Source organism: Miniopterus schreibersii, assembly GCF_964146895.1.
Source record: "Miniopterus schreibersii genome assembly, chromosome: 1".
In the NCBI taxonomy this organism is placed as follows: domain Eukaryota; kingdom Metazoa; phylum Chordata; class Mammalia; order Chiroptera; family Miniopteridae; genus Miniopterus; species Miniopterus schreibersii.
The window spans coordinates 23,406,230-23,426,257 of record NC_138101.1 but is presented as its reverse complement, the minus strand read 5'-3'; the positions used below and the strand labels follow the sequence as shown (position 1 = coordinate 23,426,257).

The following is a 20,028-nucleotide window of genomic DNA, read 5'->3' as shown; positions in this document are numbered from 1 at the left end:
GTGACTAGTTACTTGAAGAAAATAGGATTATATATTCAGGTTTTATTATTCCATACAATGAAATTATTTTGTTTCACTTAGGATGCCTATGATGTAAACCACCCCTCATATCTATCCATCTCCCCTCTTCTCAACTCAGATCAAAATCAAATAAAGAAAAAAGAAACATGATTTTTAGCTATTTCTTTCCATTCTGACTCTCTTATTGCATCTGGGGTATATTCAACCAATTCAAGTGTATTTCTATTTCTCTCGTTCATTACTATTCCCTGCACCTATTCACTCCTAACCTACATTTTTTTCTTATGACACCAAGAAAAAAATGAGCAGTATTCTCAGATGTGCTGGTCATTCTCCCTGTCATGTGTTGACTTAAAATTCAGCCTAAAATGATATTAACATTTATCTGGAAAACTAAAGAGAAGAGTTAGGAAAATATGGAAAAAATAATTGAAGTCAAGATGGCCATTATGACTCAATTTAAAAACATATTATGGAGATATAATAATTAAAACTGTTTGACATTAGAGAGTAAATAGGTTAATTAAACATGAAATATCCAGAAATAAACTCAAATATATATGTGCACTTGGTTTATGAGAAAGCTGGCATTTCAGATTAGTGAGGAAAAAAGGGATTATTCATTAAGTTATATTCACCCAATTGGCTAAATGGGGGGAAAAGCTAGATATCTATCTCATTCTTACCCCAAAATATATTCCTGATGTCACAAACTTACATGTGAAAAAGACACAAAAAGCAGTTCTAGGATAAACCTCAGCTAAATTTATGGCCTTGGAGTAGTGGGAGTTTTTCTAAGTAGGATGCAAAACACAGAATCAAAAAAAAAAAAAAAAAAAGATGTTTAATTACGTAAATGAAAATCTTTTCTATGAAAAAAAAATATCACAAAGTAGAGAGACAAATGATAACTGCAACAAACAGCAAATATAAAATAAAAGGAAAAAAGAAAAATTTCTTTAATTTACAAAAGCTCATATAAATCAAGTACCGATAGAACAATGGGCACAGGACAGAGAAGTACATTTTTTTTAATAGAAAAAGAAATATAAACGGTGAATAAACATATGAAAAGATGTTCGAGCTCACTTATAATTAAAGACAGTCAGATGAAAGCAGCCAGCAGAGAGGGAATTTAAAAAGTTTGATGACATCCAGAGCTGGCCAGGGCGTGGAGGGGAAGCTGCTGCACTGGGCAGGGGGGCGCCTCTGGAGGAGCGGCAGGCCCGCTGCCTGGGGGAGGAGGCGCCCACGGGCTCTCGGCTCCGTCCCGCTGCTCAGGCCACCCGAGGAGGGCTTCCCAGTGTCACCGGGACGGCGTGCTGGGCGCTCGCCGCAGCACTGAAACTTTAATACTAGAAAACTGGAAACGCCTGGGTGCCCATTCATGGAGATTTAGTTTTAAATTCTGGTAACTCCATACGATGGGATTATATGCAGCTATTAAAAAACATTTAAGAGGATGCTGAGGAAGAACATGTTAGATGGAGAAATTGCCAAGATACATCATTAAGTTAAAAGAACAACAGCAGTGGAAACTAAGTACAGGACACCGACTCTGTGATTGCCTTTGTGAAACAAAAACACCACATATGCACCCGTGTGTGTGTGTGTGTGTGTGTGTGTGTGTGTACAAACCTACACAAACATACATTCTGCCCCTCTCCCCAAGTAATTATTAGGAAGTGATTACAGTGATTAACATTGGGATTTTTTTTTTTACTTTTAATTTGGTATCTTTCTGCTTTCTGAACATGCATTTTTTCTAACTTTATACAACTTATAACTTTTACTTATTTAGTCTTTTGAATGCCTATCGAGGTTATCTCAGCAGAGAGTAAGACTTTTTGCTTTCTTCTTAATATCTTAGTATTCTACCAAAAAAATCCTAGTAAGATATTGCATTAAAATATAAAATAAAGAAATAAAAATCCTGTCTTTAGTCTACCTCCAAATCACTTTCTTATTTTTCATTTTACGAGACTGTTACTGAAACTCCACAGTTCTTGTCTTTAGATTTGGAATTAAAAGCAGTTAATGCCCCTATGGTAGCATACATAGGGGAAAAAAATCCTGGCCAAGATCTGAAAAACGAATTTCCAAAAGAAATGACAATGAATCATCCAACTTCTCAATTAAAATTAAAATCTGGATGAAAAGAGGTTACTGTCACCCAGAGGTGGGTTCATGTTTGTTCTCTGCTGGCATCCTTCAAGCACTTTAAATTATGAAAAAAATTCAGATTTACAGTGCTTTTCAAATCTAGCCCAACAGTCCTGCAACCTAACAGTGCCCTCTTCTGGTTTCATGTTTCACACTCAGCTGGCCTGAGAAAAGTATAATTTATAGAAGATGATAGAAAAAAATCACTTTGAAAACCAGGGGGAAAAGGGTTTCCTTTTCATTTCTAATGTATAAAGACAAAAAATTCAGTTATAAACATAATTATTATATATTATTCATGTATACAAGCATTTGTGTATGCATGGCATATATATGGTATACTATTTAGACCATATTTTATATATTTAACACATAGTACAAAAATCAATATCAATATTATATGTTCATACCATGTGTATATATATTATACACATGGTATAAATATATAACATATAATACACATATGTAACACATGTATATTATATATAATACCTGATATAAAATACAATATATAAATATATATAATATAAAAATATAATACATAATATCAATGGTCTAGTTTGATAGTACCAGCTCTAAGGTGGAACTATTCTGACGTCAAGTCAAATGTTTATCATAGATCAAAATCACCTGGGTTTGATTAAATTTTCATTTCACATAATTTTATTAAAAATGTATATGTTTCTCAGAATATACTAAATCTATAGCTATAAAAGAGCTTATTTCATTTTTTTACTCTTAAAGTCTTTATTCCCCTCCCCCCTTCTTTTAAAGAAAGAGTTTCTGACTGGAGAATTTGCACAGAAGAGTCTCTTGTTGTCTAGGCCGTGCCCCAGAAGGGCTTTATTTATGATGGAGAGTGAGGCTGGATTCGGAGGCTTAGCCACTGGCTATTTTCAGATTTTCTAATCAGCAGCTGGGCAACAGCACCCCCTGGTGTCCCCCAAACCAACATGAATCTGCTCTGGTAGGAAACCCAGACACAAAATCCGAGGGCAGGCTGCTCAAGGGAGCTTCATGGCAGCACATACTTGTTAAACTGGGATTATGTACTAAGGTATTCTGGACGGGTGCAGGGACTCACAAAGAAGCAGAACCATAAAAAGAAGCAGAACCCATCATTTGGTCTCTCGAGGAACTTTCAGTTTAGTTGGGAGCAACAACATATTATGTGATGAAGCTCCTGAAGGTAGGGCATGAAGATACCCAGGAGCTGGTGCTGGATTTGATGACCAAGAGAAGGTCATTCTTCAGACTTCAGCCACCTCCCCAAACGATGCTGGTCTTCTAACGGTACACCTCAGCAAGTGAGTAGTGCTTTACAGGCCTCACATCTGCCTTCTGTCTCACTAAAGTCTCTATGGTGAGCTCAGGCAAAGTCTCAGGCTTGGCCCACAGTTTTTATCTGCTGGTGTATTAATGCGCTTTGGGATGGAAAAAATTTGGCCACACCCAAGCAGGAACTTCCAATAAGAAACAAGTGGTAAATAGGGGTTATTTCATTATCGCTTCCTTTCCCTAGACGCTAATAAATCTTTCCGTCAGGGTAGGAGTGTCAAATGATGGGTAGAAAGAATTGAATTCCTCAAATGGGCCCTAGGAAAGGCACATGCTTTCACTCACTCATCTCAAGGTATTCCACCCCAGTACTTACTCCGGGACCGCATGTAGCAATCGTTACAGTTCAGAAGACCGTTTCGAATCCTAACATCCGTCCCACTCACTGCATCTCCGAGTTGTCCTTTACAAATTCCACACTACACCAGGGCAGAAAGAACAGAAGTTATAAGGTGCAGGAGGAATTTCTTTATGATGCTTAGTTACTGTTTACACGAATAGCAGAATAATCACACAGTTTCCACATTTGTTGAGCATCTGCTATGTGTTAGATGCTGCACTAAGAACTGACCTGCAGCAACAATATACTTTTAGCATTTTATAGTAACTCCTTGCATTTTACAGAGAAGGACAATGCTTCTGAGAGATTAGCTGACTTGTCCAAGGTTGTAAAACTGGTAAGTGGTGTTGGGTTAATCCCAAAGCCTATGCTGTTACTCTCTATCACAGGTCATTTCTCAATCAAGACGGAAGAAACCTTTTATTTTTAACTAAATTTACTGGGGTGACATGGGTTAATAAAATCGTACAGATTTCAAGTGTACAATTCTATACTACATCTTCTATATATTGCATTGTGCATTTACCACCCAAAGTTAAATCTCCTTCCATCACCATACATTTGACCTAAGAACAATTTTAAACAGATTAAATGCTACTGGTTTTAAATAAACACACAGCCAACAGATGATCAATTAAAACTTGTTTGTGAATAATCATTGAATGCTGCCCTGGCCGGTGTGGCTCAGTTGGTTGGAGCAGGTTTGATTTCCCGTCAGGGCACATACCTAGGCTGTGCGTTTGGTCCCCAGTTGGGGCGCGTGAGATGTTTCTCTCTCAGATTGATGTGTTTTTTTCTCTCTCTGCCTCTCTCTCATTCCTTTCCTCTCTCTAAAATCAGTAAATATATCATTGGGTGAAGATTAAAAAAAAAATCACTAAATGCTTTCCAGTATTATTGGTAAGTTCTGCCAGATGGGAATTACTAGGAAACAGCTATTCACCTTATTTTTTCACATTAAAGGCAGGGAAACTCAGAGTAACAAATCCAAGGAGCATGGATCTCCTTTCAGCCAAGTCAGCTTGAGTGCAGGCGGAGGCTGTGGGCTATCCTGCGCTGGGTGTGCCAGAGAAGTGGCAGTAGGGGTTGGTTCTGAGGCCAGCCTCCCTCCAGGAGATCAGGACTCAGCTCAGGAATAAAGGGCCAGGCTCATGCTCATGCTTGAAGGTGGCCAGGGACAGAGGGAGGCCTCATCCCAATTACGTTACAAGTCGCATCTTCAAGTTGATCAACCTAAGAGGCGATGTATCTTAGAGCATCAGGTCAGTCTGGGAAGTGAATGGTAAGAAAGAATAAAGGCCTTGCCAGCTTAGAAAGAGAGTCTCCTGTCCCTTGAGAATCTGCAAAGGCACTTTGCCACCTCGATCATTCTGAGTTTTAGTAAAAATCTGGAGAACGAACTATGGTGTTGGAACACCATTTCATGGCATCACCATGAATTTTTATTTTTATTTACTTAATGTGTTTTTATTGATTTCAGAGAGAGGAAGGGAGTGAAGGAGAGAGAGAGATAGAAACATCAGTGATGAGAGAGTCATTGCTCGGCTGCCTCCTGCACGCCCCCTGCTGGGGATCGAGCCCAAAACCTGGGCATGTGCGACGTCCTGGTTCATGGGTTCACGCTCAACCACTGGGCAACACCGGCTGGGCTCACCACAAAATTTTAAAAATACTTTCCTTGAGCCTCAAAACACTCCTGAACTATTTAAGACATGAATTATTGTGGTTAATTTTCCAATGAGAATATTGATAAATTGAGTCTTGTTAAGTCTCCATATTGTGTTTTGTCCAAGGTAAGTTTTGCTTCCCAGCAATTACTGATGCTATTAAATTAATAATTTGGGGATAACTTCACTTACTTTCCCTTAGCTTATAGGTAAAGTGGGAGTTATTTTAACCCCATGCAAGTGTACTTTACAGCTGAGGAAACTACCAACAAGAAATAGAGCAAAATTCAAGAAAGAAAAAGGAAGCATGTCAGGGTTATAAAGAGAAAGAAATGATTCTTATTCAGAGCTGGAGGGTTTAGTTTTAAAAATTATATTAAAAAAGTGAGAAAAAAAAAGATGGAAAATGCTGGAAGAGGCCAACTTATAAATTTTACAATAAATCAGTCATAACTGGTTAGCTCACCTACTTATTAGCAGGAAGTCTGGGACTAGAATCTAGGGCTCCTCATTTTCAGTTAATTCATTAACTGATTCATCTAAAAATGTTTACAGACACTATCTCTGGTAGGTGTATAAGAAATAGTGATGAGCCATATAGACATGGTGTCTGCCCTTATGGAGTTGATAGATGATAATTAAACAATTCAACAGTCAGTGGTAAGGACCATGGAAGGTTCTATAAGGCCCTGTAACAAAGGCAAGTGACTTAGTCTGGGCGCGCAAGGCAGCTTCTCAGAGGACGTGATATTCTATTTTGTGATCACAGACATATTCATTCAGAGACCTACAACTTTGCAACTAGCTATAACCACACTTAACTGACAGAAACTCTTCAACATTAAGTCACAAGAGTTTGAGAAGCAGCAAAGATATTACATTCCCAATAAATCCACATGCCCTAAAAGATTCAGAAGCATCACTGGCCTCCAGGGGTAGCATTCTCAGCTTCCTGCCAGAGTAGACAAAACCTGTTTTATAAAGACACACTGCACAAACCTGTTTTGCTGCTTCTAAGCAGACACCCCAGAGGGATGCAGGATAGCAGAGGGCTTCATCCTGAAGGCTGGAATCCGCACACGCTTCTGTACACACAGAAGGGGCGCCTCACAGGCAAAGGCCGTCAGGGTTTCCAGGAGGTATTTCTTAGCCCAGCACGATGCCCAAAGACACCATGACACTGCACTTAGAGAGAAGAGTGACCGATACATACCCTGAAGCACTGGATGTGAAAATAGAGATTGAGGGTCTCAATGATCATCGCAGCTCCTTTCCCTAAAGGCAGCCCACAGGAAGAGCACAATTTCTTCCCACTTATAGACCTAGGGTTTAAAACCATATGAAATAATAAAACGTTCCACTCAGAATAGTTGGTTAAATACACAAATATGTAGCCTCATGCAAAAAAGAAAAAACGTGGATATTAAAAATGTTTATATCATGAGCAAAATGACAATTACTGAACTGATAAGGAGCAGAAATGAAGCATTAGATATAATTGGCAAACACGTGCTAGACTAAATACAATGGGCCTCCATTGTGGCAGAGAATCTGGCGTGTGTGTGTGTGTGTGTGTGCATGTGTGTCTTGGTAATTTGTTACGAGAAGTCTGTGTTGTAGTTTATTCTACCACAGTGATCAAATGCCTTGAAGTTATTCCATGTATTTATCACATGTTTATATAAATCCTAAAAGATCACCAAGTTTAGCTTTACTAAGGTTTCACTGTTGCTTTAAAATGTTCTATAATTGATTCCTTGGCTCACGAGGGCATTTCTTTAACCTATTAAGAAAAAAAACTTTTTTGTTTAAAAATGGAGAGGTAATCGCGATACAGCCCAATAGGTCCCAGGCAGATATGGGATCAGATCCCTGCTTTGTCACCAAGTTCTGTGGTCTGGTGTAAAGAACTCACTTCGGGTTTCCCTTTCACCTTCAAAATGAGAGGGGTGGACTAGATTATCTCTACCGCCTCTCTGTGACTCTATAACCTGGGCACTCGGCATCCTCTGGGAGTTGTTAGCCCCTTGCGGGCATGGGCTGCATGGACCCCACCTCTGTACCCCTGCAGCCCCCGGCACAGTGCCCACCAGTGACGACAACCAAAGCCAGCAGACCAGCACCGGGTGAGGGACTGACGGCTGCCCTCTAAGGCAGCTTTGCCACAGCTAAGGTCAGACTGCAATGACGCCCACCTTCTGGAAAGCTCTCGGAATTACACAAGAAGTCTGAAAATCCGCGATGGCATTCAGAAGCCAGCGGGGTACAGAGGGACAGCAGAAACAGAAAGGAAGACAAAGGACAAGGGGAAGAGTTGCCCTAAGCAAACCCTATTCATTAGGGTTCCCCCTGACCCAGTAGTTAAACGAAACGTCTAAGGCAAAGACACCTTGGAGAGCTCAGTAACTGGCCTCCCCAGGGCAGGGAACTCGCAGCTTTTAAGAATATCATGGGGCCCAATCGGCGGCCAGCGGCGATCCTTAGAGAGCTGGAGCAGGGGGAAAGGGGGTGCAGGTTCATTGCTCGGCCCCCGTGGGGTTCTCTGGGAGAGCCATGAGCCTAGAAGCACCGAGCCGTCTTGCAGGGAAAGGCGCCGACTGAGGAGCCCGGCCACTGTCTGGTGGATTTTATTATTAGATTGCAGTTTCCACGGAATATAATTAAAGGCCTAGGGCCACAGCCGTGCCAAAGCCACGCACTTGGCTCTTTCTCTCTCGGGCTGCGGACGGAAGGGGAATGAATGCGTCCTTTCCTCCTGCCTGTGTGTGTGTTGAAGGAGATTCGATGGACAAACTTCTCACAATCTTTTGGCAAGCATTAATTCGGTTAAAATTATGCTTGGCAGGCTCCAGTCAAAACAAAGCCACCTTGGAAAGGCTTGCTGACCTCTTGTACCTGTTTGGCGACTGGCCAGGAGGGGTGGGAGGGCAGGGGGACAAGTGTCCCGCCTGGAAGTTCTCTCGAGGGCTTTTCCTGTAACATGGTAAAGGAGCCAAAAGTTATGAAAAGGAAAGAGAAGCCCAGTCCTATAAGAAAAGACATGTTTGATGAGAAAATAAAAAACTTCCTTGATAACCAAGTAAAAGACCACAAAGTGTCCTCACAGCAATTTTTTATAAAGGACAAAAATAGTAAGTCCGTCCAGCAGAGATGACACACGCAGCGGCTGCAAGCTCTCGGACCAGGCGGGCACCCTGAACAGAAAGTCGTCTCATCTTTATTTTCACCAGACTCTTTGCTTAGTTACAACTGCACTCTGAGTTAGCTATAAAAATACAGACTGCATGGAGGGGGAGGTGAGCAGAGACATAGGGAGCCCAGAGATAAAGGGCTCTTGCTTATAAAAGCTAATTTCATTTGCAAAGAAAAGAATAGACCACAGAAAAAAATGAGGGTAAGAGAAGTGCCAACACAGAGGTGAACAGGGCACCGTCTGTCTTCTAACTGCTTTCGGGACAACTCCCTGAGCCACCCGCCCACCCAAACCTCCTCCTCAGACAGAGCTTTTCTCCAAAATGTCACATTTTCATGTCATACCCTAGAGTAGACGTATCACTGCCTAAAAACAGATTGAAAATCACTGCAATAATCAATAACAATAATGATTACTTCAAAGTCATTTTAGCTTCTATTGATTCTGAGCATCATCTAGACACACAGAAACGAGGCTGGGTAGATGTAAGGGAAAAGGGGGAAATGGTTCAAGCCTGTATTTTAAAAAATGTAACAGAAAAATAAGGCAAAAAGATGAACTTCTAAAACAAGTTGCCGTCATACAATCATCACCATCATCATTGTCGCTACCACCACCACCTACACTACACAGTACTTATTACTCGCCAGGTACAAAACCTCATAGGTAGGTATAGTCATTATTTCCATTTTACACATGAGGAAGATGAAGCAGAGAAAGATTAATCAGCTTGCCCAAAGCGTGATGTAGGCAAGGAGTCAAAATTTGAATCCAGGTGGCCTGGCTCCAGGTAGAGTGACTCGTTAAACTTTAATGAATGTTATATTTTTAAAACTGATTTCAAGGAACCTCTGGTTCACATATGACCTTATCATCATCGGATTGTGGGTTCAGTTTGAATTCCTCCATCACTTCATCAGTCAGGTACTTTGAATAAGTTATTTAATTTCCCTCAGCCTCAATAGCCTCATCTGAAAAATGGGAACAATAACCCAACTGAAGTTACTGGGAGAGTTCAGTGAGTTAATTTATGAAAAGAAGAGAAGAGATATATAAATTCTTCAACACAGTGCCTATTATATTGAAATGTTTAAAAAATGTTAGAAGCTACTATTATTGTAAGAAAACAAAAAACAAATCTTACAAAATTAGACTATAGCCTGGGGCAGCTACTTAGAGGAAGAGAACAATGAGAGAAAAACATTTTTTCCTTGAAAGAATATTTGTCAGTAGATTGAGACAATTTAACTCACTTAAATAAATGTTAATACAATGTGCCTGCAAATTCTCTTCAATATTTAGATTTGTGGGTTGAAAACATTACTCTGCCTCTTTCAAATTGATAAGTTCAGTGTATAATTGCCTGGAAGACTGTCCTCAGTTTCCATAAATATTTGTTACCTTGTCAATGAGATTCAGTGGGGAGAAAGCACAAAAATGTTGCTACCATCTTGCCATCTCACACTCTTTCATTTCCCCCCTTCTTAGTCAATACATTAAAAAAAAAGGAATTCCACACCCATCTTCTTTGGGTACTCACTTCCGCCTTTCACTCGGGGACTCGATCTGATGGTTAATGCTTTGATCCAAGGGGAGGGTCTTTGGCTTCACATCTTCTACAGTGTTCACTGGCGGGTTTGACACCTGCTGACTCCGGGATGGATCTGAGGCCAAATCAAGAACATGCATTTAGTGCTCAGTAATGTGACCTTTGCTTAGAAAGTCACCTTTCTTTAAAGTGCTAATGCCTGCTGAGGTCTCAAGGTGATTGTGTGGAGAGGCTGGGCACTTGGCGGTGGGAGTTTGTTCACGGTGCTATTTAGCATAAGCTAGAAGAGAAGCCTGCAGCCAATAGAAATCATATCCGTCTGGATGACAAGGGGGGATGTCGTACAATAATTTAAACATCGGGTTGGTCTTCTCCATCCTTACCCTGAGCGAGCTGTGGGTTCACCCCACAGCGTGGGGCCCCAGCTTCTGTATCCAGCTGATCATCCTGATGGGTTCCTTTGGATACGAGGTTCTCAGAATCAGTCAAGGCCCCTTGGGTAAGGCTGTTACAATAAGTAAATAAATATATTTCAGAAAACAGATAAAAGCAACTGAACTAAAATTATTTGGCTTATCCCTTAGGGTATGGAAGAGCCAATTTCAACATGAAAAAATAAATGGGGCTAACTAAACGCTTATTTATTCTTTTCATTTTAAACTAGGTTTAAATACTCTGAACTGACTGCTACTCATCTTTAATATCCGTCAACTTAACAAGCTTGAGAAACCATCATTTCTGATGTCCTTCCCACCTCCCCGTCCACAAAGCAATTCATTCTAATAACTTCAAGGGATGCCAGAGCTAAATCCTGGACTCTCCCAGAGTTTCACAAGAGGATTTCTTGTAGAAATCATTTGGGCCACATGGGACTTTGGCAGCCCATGGTAATCTACCAGCCTTTTAGTTGCTTCTGTGTGCAAAGAAAGGAGAGATGGAAGAAATTTTAAACAGTTTCTGGCGACAATAGGGACTGTCTGGCAAACTAGCAAAAATTCACATAAAATGCTTCTCAGTGTGGTGTTCAGAAATTCCTGATGGGAATTTTCATTTCATAAAACTGGAAAGTCCCTTTAAACAGTGTTAACTAGAAACAGATGTGCTATTTGAAGGGCTCTGCAGATTCTGGACATGGGCCCCAAGCCCCTATACCCTACAATTCACCCAGACTTGTAGGTAATGAGCACAGGAGGATTCTCAGAGCAGATCCCACTGGAAGAGTTCAGCTCTCAGCCAACCTTTCACATTGACCAGTCTTTGAAAGTAACACTTAGATGGCCTTTCATGCCTTCGGATCCCTCCCGAGGATGGTGTGTGTATGTGTATGTGCAACCTGGTCCATCCAGCACACACACTTATCAATATCTACTGGTAGCTCAGAGCCCAAAGGCAAACATCTGTCTCATAAAGAACTTGCAGGTGGCAGAGCCGCCTGGCTTTCTGTGGGTCCCATTAGATTAGGTGTGGGGTGGCGGCAATAAAGCCTCCATAGCCCGTAGCTGCAACTGGATTCTGCTCCCACGGAACAGACCATAACGGACTGGAGCCCACGGGTGGGGTGATCACCCACCACCAACAGACTCGCTGGTTATTCCTTCTATTATCACACAGAGCGCAGGTGGCTTCTCCCGGCTCAGAGGATACTAACTGCAGAGTTCAGGTCCGCGGTAAAACCACATGGGCAGGATCCCAGCGCACCATCTCAACCTCGACCCCTCCAGACACACTATTTCAGGTGAGTGATGTTTAAGTCTGGGGCTTTGAACTGACCACGTGCTCCTTTTCTGATCTAGACCGTCTCCCCTTATTTAAGAAAGGTTTCTCCGATTTAAAAATCAGGCTATTTATGTTCAGTAGCATAGGGATCCTGACTTCAGAGTTATCAGGCTGTGTTCGAGCAATACGCAATGTACTGCTGGAATGATCGCGGCAAAGCCAGATATGATCTGCATCAGCAATGAGCACTCCTCCTGGGAGCGAACAGGCGGAGCCCGGTTTTGCGCATTTAGACGGATGGTTTGGTGCAGCTCCTACCTGCCCTTTTCCTCCAGTGCACCACCTTCCCTGGTCTTAAGCAACAAGTCACTGTTGTCCCCCTGGAATGGCTTCTTGGGCCTTGTCTCCTGTTCTTCTTCATGACAGTTTTCCAGGTCCATCTTATTCTAATGGGGAAACAAGGATAATCTTAAATACAATTTTTAAACCCACTGGACAACATTCATCTCTGGCTATGGGATATTTGAAGGTTTGTTCCCCACCCCCCCCAATCACATTACCTACAATTTAAAGAACAGTTGTCCAAATAAACTGAATATAGTAACTAGTTCTAATGCTTTAAAATAAATGTGAAATCTGGATCTCTCTCAAAAGCAATCATAAAGGGGAATAGGTTAGAAAACCCACCTTTCAAAATTAAACAGTCATAGGACTGCTCAAATCAGGACAAGTGGCTTTTTAGGGCTCACCAGTTATTTTCTTTAATGTAGATTATCGACTCTTCAGGGCTTGGTATGACTTCTGTCTACTACCTCCAGGACCTTATTTGGGGAAATGGAGGTAGACCAGCCTTTCTGGGTCCTTTCCAGCCCTTGAAGCCACATGTAAATTTCATGTGGAATTTTAAGAGTGGGTGAGAATGCCTGGCTGGGCGTGGCTCAGCGGTTGAGCATCGGCCTAGGATCCAGGAGCTCTTGGTTCCATTCCCAGTCAGGGCACATGCCCGGGTTCTGGGCTTGATACCCAGCGGTGGGCATGCAGGAGGCAGCCTATCAATGACTCTCTCATCACTGATGTTTCTATCTCTCTCTCCCCCTCTCCCTTCCTCTCTCTGAAATCAATAAAGGTATATTAAAAAAAAAAAAAAAAGAGTGGGTGAAAAGCAACTTTAATGGATGCTAAGAAAAGCCTACTGTTGGCATCCTGCTGCTACCATCGATGCAAAGGGACGTGTGTTACAGCAGAGAGGAATACATGCCTGTCGAATGAATGAATAATGGGCAGTAAGAAGTATTTCTAGCACATGGCCCATGAATCAGGACCTTGCCAGCCAGTGCAGAGAGACTTTGGTTGCCAGCCTATGGGGGCAGATCTGGCCTCAGTAATGACTATTCTGCTCCTCAGGCAATGACTCTAAGATTTGGCCATGGCAGTGACAATACCATGGGCTACAATGGCCATGTAGTAGCTGATATGATTCTAGGGAAACAGCCAGTCCTGGATATGAATTTGTGGTTTTGCACTTCCGTTTAGGTTTATTTATTTCACAAATTGCTTTTAATCTATGGTCTCACCACTGTTCCACTGCCTTCAGTCACAGAGGAAGCTGTAGAGAGCTGGTCTGCAGAACTTGAAGAAATAGTAAATGGAACCACAGTGTCTTCAATTATTTTGCGCTCCTAAGAAGAAGGATGGGAGTTAATGAAAGAGCAAAAAATCAAATATCTTATCTGTTAAGAGAAAAAATTCATTAAGAAACTTTAGAAAAAAGACATCAGGATTATATGCAAACAAGCAGGGCATTAAAAAAGGTCTTATTTTCTAAAACCATGTAAATCAGATAATACTCTATGGGCAATGATGTAGAAATTAGCATTTGATTTAATCAAAAAACAAAGTCTTCACAAATTAATTAGTTAGTGAGATTCAAGAAGCCTTATTAGAAATGCTGTAGGGATTGGATTATGCACAAAAATTATTATTGAAGATAAAATTCACAATAATATTAATCATAAACAAATTTTAGATAATATACATAAAATGTAGCTCCCTTCAAATTCTCTAATGTGGTCTGGTTTATTCATGTAAAAAAAAAAAGAAAGAAACCTACAAAACCAAATATTCCTCTCCACCATTCCTTAGCACTGCACTCACTCTATCGTACTAAACCTCTTTACTAAATCTCTTTAGTACCATAGAGTGACTGCAGGGGTAACGAATCATTTGATATCAAAATCATCCTCATAAAATTAATTCACCACCAAACATGCTAGCTCTAACAAACACGCTAATAAAGGAATTGGTACTTTCATATCATCAAAGATAAATCAAGTATCTGACTCTGGCTAGAGATCAGCTATAACTATGTTGTCTCCCTTGACCATGACTCAGCACAGCCTATCACAAACTAATTTTGGGGGAACTGTGGTCTTTTAGCGCCTACAGGATATGACTCTTTCGAAGAGGGTGATGGCTCTGCTGTGGGTGAAGAGAATCAGACAGAGCCACGTGCACACACCGCAGACAGAAGCACTGACAGCCTTTGAGGAAACAGGCCACAAGCCCGGACTCCTCCTCGCGAATTCCCTACCTCCTCATAGTATCGCCGTTCCTCTTCTTCCACCTCCTTTTGGGCCTTTTCCCACTCTTCTTTCAGCTTGTCCTGCTCCTTCTGGTATCTCTCCTGTTACAGAATTTCCAGAGACTGTTCTGAACCGACCATGGTACGCGTCATTGGGACCGTCCCCTCTAAAACCCCGTGTCCCATATGTTGAAAGATCATCTTCTTGTTGTGACATCCTGAATCTAACCCATTCGTGCAACACAAGGGGAATACTATTTCGTGGTACTCGAATATGTTAGGAACCTAAAAGTCCAAGGAGTACAGTACTGGTTGGGGCAGAAGCAGGCTTACAGTTGTTCATATGGAAAATAATACAGTAATTCATAAATAACAATGCAAGAATACACTCTGCATTTCATGTACTCGCAACTGTACATGTACTTTTGCCCCACGCTGTATTTTCTGCCACTGTTCTATAGAATTGTTGCTTGGATATGTGAGTAGACATTTGCTTACGGGAAGAGAGAAGATGAAAAGATTGAAAGATTCTAAAATCTTCCTTCATTGGGTTTTGTCCTAGGAGGCTGGCTAAACCAAAAGCTTGCTTTTTACTGGGCCTTTTACAGATGAGTTTTGCCATTCCTCTAATAGAAATATGTTTGCTGCAGGGAGAGTTTAATAAACGGTAAAAAACCCAAAACCTTGCAGAAAGGTCCACAGCGGGCACGATGATAATTAGTTGAGTAGCTGAATTACCCTCTGCTTGCAGCTATCTGCCCAAACGCAGTCTCCCTCGCTTTAAGTAACTTCTGAACTAAGAGTAGCTCTGAAACAGCCCATCAGAAGGCTTCAGTATCAGAGCTGCCATTCTTGTTTCCAGAAATAATACAACACCAGTCACCACTTCTTGGGGTAAAGAGTAAAATATTCTGAAAAGAACAGCGTTAAAAATGTGATCGGAGTTCCTGACAGCTGCCTAGAAGAAATGAATAAATGGAGATTAAAATTAACGCCTGACATGAGAGCTGACGCCCCTGGATGCCTCGGGAATGGCATCCTGACGTGACAGAGGCAAAGGAATCACCCAAGTGTTCAACATACCATCAAATACTTTAGGCTGATTAATGTCAGTCCTCTCTGAAGCTAAAATAAGTCTGAGGCTTTTATCTTCCTGGGGAGGCACGGGGATCTCCTTCAGCTCTTACCTGTCGAGTGATTATCTTAGGAGTGAAAGGGCTGTATTGGGATTGTCTAGAGCCTGGAGTTCTTGTGAATGCTCTGGGAAAACCATGGTTGGTCAACCCACGGCAGGCTTTTCATTCCAGGTAACATTTTGTTATCAAAACCTAATATTGTGAAGTTTTAGAGAGGGATGTCAGGGGCTTTTCAAAGAGAGAAAAGAGACCTCAAAACTTCACAGAAGCTGAAACACAAGCAAAGCATTTTAGGTTTATTGGTTCTAGATGCTCACGTCACATGCTCCCCTCCCCAAGAGGATGCACTGATGATGGCAATGCGGGGAGTGAAAGATGTACGTGTGCACCCCCTCCCTCCTTCCCCACAAACACCTTTCCCCAAAGCCCACGCCCACCGTGCACCACACTAGGTGACAATTCGGGGGGCCAGGAACAAGACACACGCCTGCATCTGTAACCGTGGTCACCTTTCAGAGTGCAGCAGACAGAGTGCCACATGGCAAGCACACTTGCCTGTCATCTCTACTCTGTGGAATTTCTGACTCTCCGCTCTTCGCCACTCAGCTGGAAGATGGGCCTGTGATTTCCAGAGAACAGCAGAAGGCAGGCGCTGAACTCTCGGAAATCAGCTCAAGGGCTCTGGGACTTTGCCGAATCCAGTTCTTACTAACATTTTTATATTGAAGATTTATCTCTATGCAATGTTGAAGAGTGTCAAATTTAACTGGCAGACCTAAAGCCACACTACAAATGGTTAGTTCTCTAAACAGATCCTTGCTTCCCGTCCCTGGGAACGAAAAGGATTAGAGCAAAAATATTTTTTTTTAAAGTTAAATAAACTTGCATTAAGCATTGCTTTCTACACAGCAGCAGAAAGCCACCAAAATCAATGAGATTTAAAATTATTTTTATTTATTATCTTTTGGTAAAATCAGTACTATTGGGGGTGTATTGGGGGATGAGTTTTAAAGTCATCCAGACTTCGATTTGAAACCAAGTTCAACCCTTTTTAGCTGTGTGACCTTGGGCAATTAATTTAACTTCTTTGAGGCTTAGTTTCTTCAATTGCAAACTGAGGCTAATAAGACATACTTGGAAGAGTTTAATGAGAATTAAATTAGATAAAATATGTCAAACACCAACCATAGTTCCTGGCACATCCCAAGTACTCAGCATAGGTTACTTTCTGAGATCACCAGGTTACTTTTTGAAGCCCTATTACTCCACAAACGTGGCATGAATCAAGTAGGAACATGACACATTTACTCCCAGAATTTTTCTAGAACTGGAGCAAACATTTCTACCTAAGAAACAAGAGCCAAGCCAAATTTTATTTCACATGCATGCTTTCAAAAAGCTTTTGACTATACAATTGTACTGCTACTGGGACTGGAATTTGATGGCAAAGAAAGAGGTGGTGACTGCCTGAGTTGGCCCTTAATCAATATGGGGAGGTTTAAAAATTTTTTTTAACTGAAATGCTTTTTCCTTGTGTTCATCAGTGTAATCTCTGGTAGGAGAAATTAGACATAGGGCATTATGTCTCATGGACACAAAATAAACTAACAGACTCATGACTTCTGAGAAGAATTCAATTCCGTGTGTTTCCTGTGTTAAAAATCTATTTAATACAACAGAAATTAAGAGAGCATCAACCCCCCCCCCCGAAAAAGAAAAAAAGGCAGCAAACCTAGACATCTTACCTGGAGCAGACGTTCCTGCTCCTGTTGCCATTTTTCCTGTCGCCTGCGCTCCTCTTCTGGGTCCCATGCCCGGAACTTGAACTGCTCAGAAAATAAAAACATGGTCAGAATTGAGCCGTGTCCTCGAGGCCTGGCCAGGGCAAGGCACACAGCTGGCCTGCGGGCTGGCACCGGGTGGGCATGCAGGAGCAGGGCCTTCCTCTATCTAAAGGTCCTCTTTGCTGGCAGCAACCGCTTCTTAATCTCAGTCCCTCTTTGGTTCACTTCCAAGAGGCTGATAGGATTCTGCGAACCTTTCTGGAGCTAATGAAAACATGCAGTAATTAGCCCCTGGCACGGGCAGGCTTTTGCTTCATTTCTTGGAGAAGTGGTTTCTTAAATGTATTCACGCTCCGGAGCATAAGAGGCTCATCCTGCATATTGATCCTGGGTCCAGGCAAATGGGATGCTTATTTCAGCAGAACTGCAGTTGTAAGAAGTGGCGTTTGCCACGCTGGAGAACCAAGTCACCTTTTCCATTGCTCCTGCTTTCCCAACTGTGGGCTGTTTCGCTCACCACTGAGATCCAGGCAATAAGAAGTCCCTGTCTGGGACCCACATAACAAACATTCAAACTCAAAGGCTTTTTTTTGTCTTTTAAGAAAGGTTTTTGTGAGTCAGTGAACAGAAATAATAGGAGAAAAATGCATGAGTCAAAGTGGGCACCCAGGCCACAGGGTATAAGACTGAGAGGGCTTGGGGGTGGAGGCAGAGAGAAATCACAGCTGGTTCCTGGGAAACAAGCAAAAGGGGGGCTGCTATGTTTAAAGTGGCCTCCCTATCACCTAGAGTAGGTGCCAAGGCAAACCAGGTTCCCCAGTAGCTGTACTTCCTCCCTTCCCCCTGATGGGGGCGTTTTTGGAGACACTTAGAACTGCTTGGGAATCTTGAAAGAAAAAGTGAGGTGAGGGCTGGGGAGTTAGGGAGAAAGGGGAGAGTCTGGAGTGTGCTGGGGAGCAGGCAGAATCCACCTCCCCCGGCTGCTTGCGTAGCTGGATAGAGTCAGTCCTGTCCAAAGTTAAATGGGTCTTGTTACCACCCAAGATGACTAGGTGATCCCACCTTCTGCCCTGTCCCACCCCCCACAGACCAGCATGACCACCCAGGTGCAGTGTTTATAGGCTGAGAATGCAGGTGAAGCCATGGGTGTTGCTTGATTTATGACCTTATAAATATTTATAACTTTAATATATTTAGACACATGAAATGTGGGCCTCGATTGGTACTCTTGCTGTGGTTCCTGCAAATGGTTGGGATGGCCACAAAAAATCAAAGAAAGGAGGGCAGATGAGGTAGAGATGTGTACTTCCTATATGCCACACTGGGGATTCACACTGCACACCAGCATACTAAAGGCTCTGATAAGTTACGCAGGGCAAAACTATTGATTGGATATAATCCAAAGTTTCCCAAATTTCCTTGCATGACCACAAAATATCATCCAAATGTGAATCCCAGATGGGAAATTCTATTGGATTAATAATGTTGGATGTTGGCTCCACCCAGCATTTTCCAAAGACTCTCAAGCAGTCTCAAACCTCAGGAACATGGCTCTGTGTTTTGAGGAAAAAGGGGTGTGGTTATGTGAACAAAGCCATGAGGAGTCCAATGGGAAAAAGCTTACTAGTAGGAAAATAAGAGAAACAATTAGGAATCACTTAATTTTTAGATGTCTCGAGGTAGTGATCGCAAGAACAAGTCAAGCAAGGAGGTGTGGGGTAGGGGGACTGAGCTTGGAAGAACATACAGAGTATTTGTTAAAAAAAACAAGAGAGAAAAAAATGAGCATTTTCAAAGGAAGATATCAATGTAATAAACGAGAAGGAAAGAACAGTGATCATGTTCCTTGGCAATTATTTGCTGAGCAGCTAATATGGGCCAGGTGGGGATATCAGCTGGCCAAGAGTCGCAAAGCTGTGGAGCTTACAACTAACGGGGTGGGGTGGGGTGGGGTGGGATGGGGGTGGTGGTGGTGGTGGTGGTGGTGGTGGTGGTGTGTGTGTGTGTGTGTGTGTGTGTATGTCAGGGGTGGAGAGTGACCAAATATATAAATGATCACAAGAAGACAGTGGGGAAACTATCATAAAAGAGATATAAAAGGTACTAGAGAAAGCTGGAATAGGCTTTGTTCTATAATTTACCTTTGTACAGACCTGTGTCTTCCTTTCGCTTAGGGCTTCCTCAAGGGCAAGGAGGGCCCTTTATTCCCCTGAGTATCCCAAGACCTGGCATTTTTGGGCCTGCAATAGATGTTTGCTGAAGAAATGAATGGGCTTTGTGCTGGTTAATGTACCTCCCTCTTTCCTCTCCTTCCTAGGCCCTGACCCTAGAGCTTAAGGCCGCTCCGAGGCTGACCGACAATGGCCTGCGTCTACCGAGGGCCACACAGTCAATGCTTACTTCCTCTCTAAGCTCTTTTAAAAAAATCTCCTTTACTTTTCTATTCTATGAAGAGCTATTTATCATCACAAGAATTTCAACTTTGGGTGGGTATTTTCAGAGAACTCATTTATACAGGCCAGCAATTTGTCTCTTCCTTG

At 42.1% G+C, this 20,028-nt stretch overlaps 1 protein-coding gene across 13 annotated transcripts in view; it reads right to left on the bottom strand.

Moving 5' to 3' along the window:
• LIMCH1 (LIM and calponin homology domains 1) overlaps positions 1-20,028 on the bottom strand; it is a 299,516-nt gene that overhangs the window by 3,905 nt on the left and 275,583 nt on the right. For 10 of the 13 annotated variants that reach the window (XR_013999527.1, XM_081146873.1, XM_081146866.1 and 7 more), the window contains 8 exons: positions 17,450-17,530; positions 14,578-14,670; positions 13,562-13,666; positions 12,306-12,433; positions 10,655-10,776; positions 10,263-10,386; positions 6,743-6,851; positions 3,839-3,941 (listed from right to left, as the gene is read on the bottom strand). Coding sequence is in view for 12 of the 13 variants with exons in the window: in XM_081146873.1 (XP_081002999.1) it covers positions 3,839-3,941; positions 6,743-6,851; positions 10,263-10,386; positions 10,655-10,776; positions 12,306-12,433; positions 13,562-13,666; positions 14,578-14,670; positions 17,450-17,530 (865 nt within the window). In the remaining variant the exon portion in view is untranslated. Of the gene's footprint in view, positions 1-3,838; positions 3,942-6,742; positions 6,852-8,415; positions 8,503-10,262; positions 10,387-10,654; positions 10,777-12,305; positions 12,434-13,561; positions 13,667-14,577; positions 14,671-17,449; positions 17,531-20,028 lie in introns of all 13 variants that reach the window. The other 3 variants (XM_081146868.1, XM_081146867.1, XM_081146870.1) reach the window with 1 other exon arrangement.